The sequence below is a fragment of the Bos indicus genome, chromosome X (assembly GCF_029378745.1).
Source record: "Bos indicus isolate NIAB-ARS_2022 breed Sahiwal x Tharparkar chromosome X, NIAB-ARS_B.indTharparkar_mat_pri_1.0, whole genome shotgun sequence".
NCBI classification, from domain to species: domain Eukaryota; kingdom Metazoa; phylum Chordata; class Mammalia; order Artiodactyla; family Bovidae; genus Bos; species Bos indicus.
The window spans coordinates 114823142-114836148 of NC_091789.1; the positions used below are offsets into that span (position 1 = coordinate 114823142).

Consider the following 13007-nt stretch of genomic DNA (forward strand, 5'->3'; position numbering starts at 1 on the left):
GATGTGAACATCTTTATCTAATGTAAAAAACAGTTTCAATGGCTAGGGTTGTTGCCTTGGTTTCTATCTATCGATCTATCTATCCATCCATCCATCCATCTATCCATCTATCAATCCATTCACCCACCCATTCAATTTTACTAAGGGATTTCATAAATGCAAAGGAACTTAAAATTTTAGAAAGAACTAAAATGATTTAATATGAGGAGTATTTGCAAAAATTATTTTTATCCATGTCCTTCTGTCATTATACAGACCAAAATGTTGGTAAAATCAGGTTGTGACTGGGATGATGCATAGACAAGCTTACCATGGACTGAAGCAGCAACATTCACAACTGAGGAATATATATTAGTCTTACCAGCTGTTACTTGGTTTCCCTTTAATGTCTAGCATTTAACTGAACTGAACTGAATGTACTGTCACATTACATGGCAGACTGGACAATGCAAGTTCAGAACCTCGCCACTCAGTCAGTTCATCTGAAGCATGCAGATGTAGAAAGACTTATTTTTAAGGCTACAAATGCTTTATATGGTATATGAGGCAATTTTTGCAATACAGTCAAAGAATTCCAAAGTCTTTAAAAAGCCAATAGCACTGTAAGAAACAGAGATCCCATTTCTGTTGTACTCTTAGTTTTTATGTTCTCCAACTCATCAGGGACATCCTTAACACTAATATTATATCATACAAGAATATCAGAACAAACAGAAAGTTTCTTGAAAATAAACAATCCTCTTTGGAAATTTTATTATATAGAGAAGCAGGGAATATATTTTGAAATTTCAACCCATTGCACAGACAGGGTGTCCACTGTTAGATGAAAAATCCAGCAGAAGACTGCATTAAATTTAAAAACCATTTGAAGATAGCATTAACAATATAAATTATATATAATTCCTAGTGGATTATTTAGGTTTTAATTTGAAAATATCTTAAAAATAACTTGCTGCAGAATAATGACCCAGGAATAAAAAAAAAAAAAGAAGCATTAAAAAAAATAAGCAAAGTCATTTCCATATAAAATAGTTCAAAATTAGGAAAAAGATGGAAATTTTATAAACTAATTCAATAAGATTGCTGACTCTGGTAAGAGAAACAATAATTTCCATAATCTCCATATTCAACTCTATGTTTACAGTGAATGATTCCCTGCCATTTTATTAATTTTTTTACCTTTTGACCACCTTTACACAATATTTGTATTATTTAAATAAAAGTACTGCCAATGGAAACTTGGTTTTTTTCAAGCAAAAATAGACTTCATTAATATTTATAAATACTATACTCAAAAATATTAAGGAAATGATTGGTCCTGGATAAGAAGATTAAATATTATAAAGATGCAGTTCCCCTCAAATTTGTCTATAGGTTTAATGTAATTTAAATCCAGGTGTTTATTGGGACTTTTCAGAACTCGTTTATAAGTTGTTCTAATTTTTTTTCTAGAAGGATAAAGAGATGATAAAAGGAAAGGAATGATTGAATTGACAATGAGAAAATTGAAATAAAATAAGAAAACATAAACCTGTAGGGTTTAAACTGTATGGCATTGGGCAAAGACCTGAAATACAGATCTGTGTAGCAGAGTATACATGATCTGAATATAGAATATCACATTGCAAAAATAAATAACAACAAAATAATAACTATCATTTAATTAAAAGATAGAAATCTTGCCTCTTAAGGGGGGATCAAATTAGACTGTAATTTCATAGTATAAAAACCAAAATCTGGATAAATTAAAGGAGAAAATGAAAAAGATGCCTACCTACCTGTAACTCCTTCCACATTATAAACAAAGGAGAAGAAAAAAGAAAATAGAGGTAAATTTTCAACCTATTTACAATGTACAAAGGCTTTGAAAGTGTAAAATCAATTGAAATGTAAAAGGAAGAAAATGTCTCATATTAATGAGTTGGTAAAATTGAAATATAAGCAGACATATAAATAGTTACTACAAAAACAAAGTTGTTATTTGGCATTAAGGTGGTTTCTAATTTTTTTTGTTGTTATAAATAACTCAATATCAAACATCTCTGTGAGTAAATAATCCATCTTCTGGTTATTTCTTGAAAATATCTCATCAGAAATGGAATTACTGTGTCAAAAAAGTGCTAATTTCTAAGCTTCTTTATATACATTACACAAAGTGATTTTCAGCAACTGAGAGAGTTAATTGTCAGGTAGGCTGATAAGAAGTCTGGGTCTGATAAGAAGTCCTCCTCCTCTAAGGAGGAGTGGCGGGGGGAAGAGGGGGAGGAGGAGGAGAAAAGGACAAACTTTTTTCTTTTTAACATCCCTTCATCTTAATCACGTAAATTTTTTCTTTTTTTCTTTAAGGCCAGAGCTAATGATTACACAACAAAACAACCCATCTTGCTCAAGGATATGTTTTGCCTTAAACTCTGTACCAATGATTATATAACAACAACATATCCTGTTCAAGGACATGTTTCTTGTCATCTTAAACTGTATGTTGTGAGAGTGGGTCTGATAAGACCTTTACAACCTTGAGACATTCTTTTGATTTACTGTAATAACCAACTGAAAAAGTATATAGCTCCCTTGCTGAGACTAGAGAGGGGGGCACTCTCCGACCCCCTTCTGATGTCTATGTTAGAAGCTTTCTCTGTCTTTTTTCACCGTAATAAAACTTCTATCACACAAGAACTCTGAGTGATCAAGCCTGTCCCTGATCCTGAAGCTAAACTCTCTTCTTCAGAGATCATGAATCTGACATCAATCACTGTAAGCTATAACAATTATGTAATGATTTAGTGATCCATGCTCAGTTGCATCCAACTCTTTGTGACCCAATTGACTGTAGCCTGCCAGGCTCCTCTGCCCATGGGATTTCCCAGGCAAGAAAAACTGGAGTGGGTTGCCATTTCCTGCTCCAGGAAATGGCTCTCCTCAAGCCAAGGATCAAAAACGCATCTCTTGTGTCTCTATACTTCCCTAATCAGTATTTGTGGAGAAGGAAATGGTAACCCATTCCAGCATTCTTGCCAGGGGAAATCTCATGGATAGAGGAACCTGGCAGGCTATAGTCCATGGGGTTGCAAAGAGTCAGACATGACTGAGTAACTAAACACACACACACACACACACACACAATCCGTATTTGTTCCTATTTCATTGAAACAGAAAAATTTTTTTATAAAAGAAAGGAAAAAGAAAACTTAGATAGCTACAATTTAATTAACATCTATTTGACTATTAGTGACCCCGAACTTATTTTTAGTCATTGTTTGGCCATCTGTACTTTCTCTTTTGTGAACTGCAGTTCATACTTCTTTCAATATATTGCAAAGAAACAGAAAACAAAGATGCTGATATCAGACATACAGTAGTCTGGCTTTGTTAGCAAATAACTGTTTTGATGTGTAAGTTAATTTTTCTGAACTGCAATCTCCTTGATTCAATAAGAATAACACCTAAAACATGGAGTTGTTGTATCAAATGAAATAAATTAATAAGATTCAGAATGCTGATATAAATGACTAGAGTAAAAATAAGGTCATGAACCTACTTATATTTAAATGTCAGTAGTAGTTACTAATTGTAGCCATTATTTTTAAATTAATTAAGATAATCTGTATTTTATCATATTTACAATAATTATGAAGATTATTTTTTTTCAATTAAAAATATTTTAAGCAAAGTCATAGCTTGTGAGCTTTAGATTTTTAAGCAACTTCATTATTTCTTATGCCTTATAATTTTTTCCTATTCATCAATATTCAAATGGGATGACTAATATATACGCACTCTATAATACATTTTCACAGAATTGTCAGCTTTGCAAAGACGGAATTATTTTTCATAAGTGTAAGCAAATTTAGCACACTAGGTGATTTTAATTTTCCAAAATCTTTGACTTACACACTTATGTATTAAGTGATGTGACATTCAATATTCAAAATCTCAGAGATAACATTTTTTTACAAGTTGTATTCATGCATTATGGAATGAAAAAGTGAAGATGTGATGACTATACATAAAGGTTATATTATCTGTATTTTTCTGTCAATGTACTAAAACAACTTGTGAAAATTTTTAACTTGTATATTTCATTTTCATTAAATATGTATTAAGACAATAAGACATATAGTTATCATCTCTGAAATGTGACAGCATATAGAATGACAGAATATAAAGGCAGAAATCCCATACCTTTTGTGTGAGTCACACCACTAATCTTGAAGGCAGAAGTCTCCTCCATGAAGCTGTCCCAGATTTGAGCCATGACAAGACGCTTGGGCTTTTCCTCACCTAATCAAAATATAAAGAGATGATAGACTTCAATGTCACATTCAAGAGGACAAAAACCAGTGGAGACTGAAATAGAATCAAAATTTCCTTTTAATGGGAAATTTTCAGATCATTTTTCAAGGTATGTTTAAGATTAGATTTAAATGACATTTCTGAAGCAGATATTCATCACTATTAATGGTTTTCTCTATAGTATTCAAAAATCAACTTATAAACCCAACTCATAAATTCTTAGAATTTTCATTTAAACTATTCAAATTAAAAGATACTAAAGAGATCATGTTTGAGTCCACCATCTAAAAATAGATTATAGTAGTTAATAATTACACATGCATAAATACACACTTTTGCAATGTTAATAATTTAAACTAACCACTACAAAAATCAATTAATTATTCAAAATGTGCTTATGGGTTATATAATAAGTACTTGCTTTTAGTGCTACCATGTATAAAAAGTACAAGTCTTTGTCGGCACTTACATTTATAATCATAAACATATTGAACTAGATGTCAGCTGGTAAGAAGGGGATTTTTGTAACATACAGTAAAATTGTATACATATTTACCATTTTGCCCATCAATACTACTTGTAGAAATACATCTTAAATATACAAAGATGTTATTTGTATAGCAAAATGCATGGGGCATATTTGTATAGCAAATTATTTGAAATAATGAAAATATTTATGTACTAGAGACTAGTTGTATATAATCAATAATGTAGCAAAAAAAAAAAAAAACAAACCTGAGTACTAAAAGTCATAAAAATCTATGGGAAAGATGTCCATTAACCATTTTATTAGGATTTCAGACATGGGCAAAGTTAGCAAGGTGTAAAAGAAATCATACAGTATTCTACCTTTGTGTAAGAGGATGAAACAGAACCATGTGTGTATATATGCATTTATCCAAATATCTCATTTTTGCAGACATAAACACAGTATGGATAAATCAGAATCCAATGATGATGGCCATCTATACAGTTGATTCAGAAATTGGTAGATGGTTGAATTACAGGAATGGTATTTCTTTAGGTAGAACATTTTATATAGATGACTTTTGAATAATACATGTTTCACAAATTCAAAAATAAATTTAGAAAGTTTGAAAAAGCAAACCTAAATTGAATTAAAATTAGAATTTAAGAAATCCTAATTAGAAATTAAGAAACTCATATTTACATAAATTTACAACAAAACTATACAGAGTAAAAAATTAAATACTGTGGCCATTTCATTGGCATATAGTTGCTTGTAGTAAATCTCTTATGATCTTTGTCATATAAGTTAGCTATTTTTATTCTTTTTGTCAGTCATGTTTCTATATGGCCCTTCAATAATTCAGGCCAAATTATGATGCCAAATCACCAAGGAATATGAGTACAAGAAGATATGCATATGGCAGCTAGAAAAAAAAGAGTCCACAGAAGGAAGGGTGAGGGAGTTAGGACAGAGAGATTCCATCATTAAGAAAAGGAAAGGAAGAATCTTTTCATAAAGTAATGAAGAAAGTGGAAGAGAGGAAGATATTAGAGGTCAGCATCTTCCTTGGTCTCCAGTCTCTTCAGGTTGAAGGAAGAAGGGGGAGAACTTTTAAGTCTAAACATTCTCCCAGGACATGGTGAGTTTACATTAAAGACTTTTAAATTAATTTTTAAAAAGAGAATACATTTTTAATTATCAAGCTTACTATTTTTTCTTGTCATATAGGAGAAAAAAAATTTAGAACAATGAAATAAAATTAAGAAATTAATTTTATTATAATGCTAAAATTTTGATCCAATATGTTTTTATAACACTCACAGTGATACAACTGCCCTCAAAATTCCATACCCTGGAAAGTTCCATTAATCAGCCTTGTGTATTCCCACACCAGGAATTGTAAGCCTGACAACTGGTACAAAGTTCACAAACACATATTTTCTTGGTGCCTACCTTAATTTATGGTTCCCAATCCAAGCCAAATATAATATCTTTTTTTATTTGAATTTTGTCAGCTGTATCTTCTTTTCCCTCCAGATATTTATTTCAACCCACTGTGCCACTCTTCAAATCTCTTACTATATCTCTTTTCCTCAGCAGATAAAAATCGTGTCCGAATCTTCGCGACCCCATGGACTGCAGCCTACCAGGCTCCTCCGCCCATGGGATTTTCCAGGCAAGAGTACTGGAGTGGGGTGCCATTGCCTTCTCCCAAATATAAAGCTAATTGCTATTAATCCCAAAGTGCCTCTACCACCTACATTTTTATCTACATTCACATTTGTTTTAACATACCATCATCTGTTCAAAGGTAGAAACATACTTCCTGTTCAAGGCTCTTCCTTCTACCTCAACCCTGATCCCAGTTATCTCTGAGCTTTGGCCCATCAGTTAAACCCTACCAGCTTTACATCTTTTTAACTTTTGCTCAACCCTGGCTTCTTGCTTCTGCTTATACATATGCTTAAGTCTCTTCCGTATTAAAATGCTGACTTCCTTGAGCCTGCAATCAAGTTTTATTAAACAGCATGTCTCTTCTCATTATAGTTGAAGTATCAATAAGGGCATTTTACATGAAATGACATTATGTTCTTAATTTTTCTTAATTACTTCATACCAAGAGCAGGAAGAGATGATCAGGAAAGATGAGAATTCTAACAGGTAAATGACAGTGTTCAGCTTCAGCATGAATTGAAAAAAAAAAAAATAGTAAACATACAATGAAGATAAGATACAATTTTCCCACAATCAGATTGACAGAAGTTAAGGAGAATGCTGATACTCAGGGCTTCCAAGGCTCAAGAAAATATTCTGTAATATACTCATGATGACAGCATGAATTCCAACAGTGTAACCATTGTGTAGAGTAAACTGGTTATTTATATCATAAGCCCTAACATTTGTGTTCCTATTAGCTGTGAAATTGAACTTTATAAAAATGGATCATTGTAGTAGTAGTAGCTTTAGCAGACATGGCAATAATAGTTGAAAAGTTAAAATTATTAAAGTCCATTATTAGATTTAAAATGTGTTTCATAAAACATACAGTATAATAGTTAATCTTTATTTCAGACTCATATTATTTGGTCATTTAACAAAGTGATCAAGCACTTCACAAAACTGAATTAAAAAAATACATCTTCAAAATGATATAAAAAGAGGAACAAGCTTGGTTGGAGCCAAAATTTAATCTGATTATGCTATTTATATGGAAAAAAGGCAAAGGAAACAAAATTATAACACTAGAATTTTTATAAAGTTTTGAAGAAGCATTGATATATTTGAGTAATATCATAAAAATCATAAAAATTTACTATTAATAATTTACATATTTGGGTTTCCAGATAAAATTAGGAGAATTTGACTTGGTATACAGATTCCTAATTTCTGATTCTTGCTCCATCATTTTAGAGCTGTGATTTTGGCCATGATATTGCATTTCTTACACCTTATGTTTTCTTTTTAAAAAATTATGCTGTTGAGCTAATGGATCTCTACAACGTGTCTACTATCTCTAAAATGCTTAGATTCAATGATAGAATAAGTGTGATAGAATAATAATTACAAAATAACATATGAAAGGTAAAAGGAAAACAACTTACCAGTTAGTAAGATATCGATGAAAACATCTTCTTTGGTGGGATTTTGGAAAGGTATAGGAATACATGTCTGAAGATGAAGGTATGCAGTTACTTTTTGTATTTCGTGAGGCTGGGGGAACAGTCCTATTCCGGAGATGAGGAATATCCATTCACTAAACTGTTTAAAGATAGACATACATAACATATATGTCGTAATTACCTATTTTTTATTTGTAACACTTAATAAATAAAGAACACATAAAAATTTTGGCAGAAAAAAAGTATTTTGTTAATATTTAACAAGCATCATTTTATCTTTCCTTACTTTTCCAAATTCCTTTTGATTTTGCTGAAAAATCAATGTTTTTATACTGAAAAAAAGGCCAAAGACCAGTATTCAAGTATTAAACATATTTCAATACATATAGGTTATTGATAACAATATATAAAAGAAATCTTAATGAAAACCATGCATTTCTGTTCAAGGTTTTTAAAAAAATCAATTTGTCTAACAAAATGTGTACTAAACATTGTATGAAGCTTCCAAAACATTAGAATTTCAAATGAATTTTAGATAGTTATCACATTAAAGAAAAGAAGGTGAGGCATAGACTGAAGTCTCATTAAAAAGAAGTGAGAACAACTTGTGTGCGTGCTTGTGTTCTCAGTTGGTCAGTCGTGTCCAACTCTTTGTAAGCCTGCCAGACTTGTCTGTTCATAGCACTTTCCAGGCAAGAATACTGGAGTGGGTTGCCATTTCTTCCTCCAGGGGATCTTCTTGACCCAGGGATTGAACCTGCATCTCCTGCACTGGCAGCTGGATACTTTATGACTGCGATTGTCATATTACTTATTCCCATTATCTAGTACAGCCTATGTTTTCTTATCACATGAAATGAAAGAATGGCTCAAAATTATGCGAAGGAGACTGAAAGTGGCCACTGTTTTCATTGGCATTTCATAAACCTCTGTTTGAAAATGTTACCCTTGTATTCATTTAGAATAAAAGTCCCTTAAGACTCTGTTTTGCACTAAACACTTTACTAATGTTACTGACGAGTGAAGAGGTCATTAAATAAAAACTGACTAACAAGAAGAACTAAAGAGCCTCTTGATGAAAGTGAAAGAGGAGAATGAAAAAGTTGGCTTAACGCTCAACATTCAGAAAACTAAGATCATGGCATCCGGTCCCATCACTTCATGGCAAATAGATGGGGAAACAGTGGCTGATTTTATTTTTTGGGGCTCCAAAATCACTGCAGATGGTGATTGCAGCCATGAAATTAAAAGACGTTTACTCCCTGGAAGGAAAGTTATGACCAACCTAGACAGCATATTAAAAAGCAGAGACATTATTTTGCTAACAAAGGTCCATCTAGTCAAGGCTATGGTTTTTCCAGTGGTCATGTATGGATCTGAGAGTTGGACTGTGAAGAAAGCTGAGCACTGAAGAATTGATGCTTTTGAACCATGGTGTTGGAGAAGACTCTTCAGAGTCTTGTGGACTGCAAGGAGATCCAACCAGTCCATCCTGAAGGAGATCAGTCCTGGGTGTTCAATGGAAGGACTGATGCTGAAGCTGAAACTCCAGTACTTTGGCTACCTGATGCAAAGAGCTGATTCATTGGAAAAGACCCTGATGCTGGGAAAGATTGAGGGCAGGAGGAGAAGGGGATGACAGAGGATGAGATGGTTGGAAGGCATCACCAACTCCATGGACATGGGTTTGGGTGGATTCCGGGAGTTGGTGATGGACAGGGAGGCCTGGCGTGCTGTGGTTCATGGGGTCACAAAGAGTCAGACATGACTGAACGACTGAACTGAAACTGACTAACAATGTCCTAGTTTATCACCTCTAAAACCACAGAGATGTTTTCAAGCTTAAGTTCCAATAAAAAGAGGGAAACTTACTTTATGATTCTTTCCAAGTAGGATGGGTGGTGACAGCAAATCCATAAAATGCTGTCTTAGTTCAGATCAGTTCAGTCGCTCAGTCGTGTCCGACTCTTCGCGACCCCATGAATCGCAGCACGCCAGGCCTCCCTGTCCATCACCAACTCCCGGAGTTCACTCAGACTCACATCCATCGAGTCAGTGATGCCATCCTGCCATCTCATCCTCTGTTGTCCCCTTCTCCTCCTGCCCCCAATCCCTCCCAGCATTAGAGTCTTTTCCAATGAGTCAACTCTTCACATGAGGTGGCCAAAGAACTGGAGTTTCAGCTTCAGCATCAGTCCTTCCAAAGAAATCCCAGGGCTGATATCCTTCAGAATGGACTGGTTGGATCTCCTTGCAGTCCAAGGGACTCTCAAGAATCTTCTCCAACACCACAGTTCAAAAGCATCAATTCTTCGGTGCTCAGCCTTCTTCACAGTCCAACTCTCACATCCATACATGACCACAGGAAAAACCATAGCCTTGACTAGACGGACCTTTGTTGGCAAAGTAATATCTCTGCTTTTGAATATGCTATCTGGTTGGTCATAACTTTCCTTCCAAGGAGTAAGCGTCTTTTAATTTCATGGCTGCAGTCACCATCTGCAGTGATTTTGGAGCCCAGAAAAATAAAGTCTGACACTGTTTCCACTGTTTCCCCATCTATTTCCCATGAAGTGATGGGGCCGGATGCCATGATCTTTGTTTTCTGAATGTTGAGCTTTAAGCCAACTTTTTCACTCTCCACGTTCACTTTCATCAAGAGGTCTTAGTAGTGAGGATTAAAAGCAAGTTTTATCTGCATATGTCTTCAAGTGCCTGTATTACTTTTATTTAGAAATTCTATGAGCATAGGTTCACTGTATTTTCACTTATGATGCCTGAGCTTGATCATACACAATTGATTGACTAGAATCAAGTATCAGGGTTCAGTTACATTAACAACTGTTTTATGTAAATTATTTCTTGGCTATTTTATAAAACAAATCATGGATGACAGAAATTGGCTTACTTTAAACAATTGGAAATGCGCTAAACTACAAAAACAGAAGATCATGTTTTCATGTTTCACCAAGTAGTCTGGAATACTGAGCTTTTAAGTTAAACCACGCCCCACCATTCTTGGACATTAATCACTAACAATCACCCTGCTAAGTCGCTTCAGTCGTATCCGACTCTGTGTGACCCCATAGATGGCAGCCCACCAGGCTCCCCCATTCCTGGGATTCTCCAGGCAAGAACTCTGGAGTGGGTTGCCATTTCCTTCTCCAATGCATGAAAGTGAAAAGTGAAAGTGAAGTCGCTCAGTCGTGTCCGACTCGTAGTGACCCCATGACTGCAGCCCACCAGGCTCCTCCGTCCATGGGATTTTCCAGGCAAAAGTACTGGAGTGGGGTGTCATTGCCTTTTCCGAAAAATGAAACAAGTGTAATTAAAAGACAGTAGATCTGGCTCACACACTGAGTAGAGCTCAAGGGCATCTGAGCTTGCTAAGAATCAAGAGAGTTTTCCATAGACACAGGCTGCAAGGACCAGACTCATGCTGGGTAATAAAATCACTTTGATTTGATCTTTTTTTCCTTCATTTCCACTATTCTGACCTTTAGATGCAGGAAGTCACACAATCAAATATAAATAAGTAATGGAAACTATTTGAAAATAAAAATGAAATGACTGAAAACCAAGAGAAAAATCTCAGAACATAATGTTTGATATCAAAGAGAAGGCCTGTTTATCATATTTGCTGCTTACTATTGTTCCTCTTATCTTGTCATGCAGTAACACAATCTCTTTGGAACACTCTGGAAGCATATTTTGAGTTTATGATATTAACAGTTGTGATGCCCTAACCAAATTAATCTCAGGATTCAAAATCCACACAAACAACTTTAGCCTAAAGTTAGATTTTTTTTTTTTATAATGCAGAGTTCTTCACATGGATCCAAACTGGAAACAAATGAAATAAATTATAATCCATGGCCATTTCCTTAAGTTCAGCAAAGAACCATTTTAAGAAATAGTTACAAGCACTAACAGAATAGATTTTTGATTAATCAGCTATTTAGTTGTGTGTGTTAGTTCAAATATATTCATCAGTGAAATCAAGAGAGGAACAAAAATCTATGTGAGTTTTTCCTTAGTGGTTAATGTAATTGCAAACTCACAGACTTAGAAAAGTAACCCTAAAATTTTATTTTTAAAACATTTTATTTTTATGTCTACATATTCATCATATATACTGCATTTTCAGAAAGTTTGTTAAATCAATACTTTAGGATGAAACAGTTTTGCCTGAAAAAATTGTCAGTGAGTGTTAGTTGCTCAGTCGTGTCTGACTCTTCACAACCCCACAGACTGTAGTCTGCCAGGCTCCTCTGTCCATGGAATTCTCCAGACAAGAATACTGGTGTGGGTTGCCATTTCCTCCTCCAGGGGATCTTCCTGACCCAAGGATTGAACCTGGGCCTCCTGTATTGCAGGCAGATTCTTTAACGTCTGAGCCAACAGGGAAGCCCCAAAATGTCAACTAGACGAATTAAGAGGAAGCCCTCAATGATTCAGAGATGAAAAAGGACAAAAAAAAAAAAATTAAAGGCAAAAAACTAAAAAGAAAAGGCAGGAAAAATCACAAGGGTTAGGGTAATACATTGAAAAGGTTGACATGGTCTGGACTCTAGGTAAAAGGTTGACATTGATTTAAGTCTCAGTTCAGTTCAGTCACTCAGTCGTGTCAGACTCTTGTGACCCCATTGACTGCAGCATGCCAGGCCTCCCTGTACATCATCAAGTTTGGGTTTACTCCAACTCATGTCCATTGAGTCAGTGATGCCATCCAACCATGTCATCCTCTGTCGTCCCTTTCTCCTTCCACCTTCAATCTCTCCCAGCATCAGGGTCTTTTCAAATGAGTCAGTTAGATTTAAGTCTAACCAGAGATGAAACCTTGGAAATTTGCTACAGCTTGGAAGGATAGGCTGAGAATAACTGAAAGCAAGGCCCAGTGTTAAAGTGATTGACAAAAAGGTTTGAGTTGATTACTTGTTTGAGTTCTTTTCTGTCTGATAAAGAATTGTGACTTTGACCTCTAGGCTAGGATTTTCTAAAGCTATCAAGATGAAGAACTCATCATTGCCCTGCTGATGTGCCAGACTACCTTGAGTAGATATAAGTTCCACCAGAAATGCAAGCAACTAAATTATCTCCAAGAATGAAGATGAAAGGGCTGA

The 13007-nt window shown here is 34.6% G+C and overlaps 1 protein-coding gene across 4 annotated transcripts in view; it reads right to left on the reverse strand.

Annotated features, from left to right (window-relative positions):
* The window catches only part of CFAP47 (cilia and flagella associated protein 47), a 562308-nt gene that overhangs the window by 159866 nt on the left and 389435 nt on the right, over positions 1-13007 (reverse strand). For all 4 annotated transcript variants that reach the window (XM_070784977.1, XM_070784976.1, XM_070784975.1 and 1 more), the window contains 2 exons: positions 7867-8023; positions 4183-4281 (listed from right to left, as the gene is read on the reverse strand). In XM_070784977.1, the coding sequence (XP_070641078.1) occupies positions 4183-4281; positions 7867-8023 (256 nt within the window). The remainder of the gene's footprint in view (positions 1-4182; positions 4282-7866; positions 8024-13007) is intronic.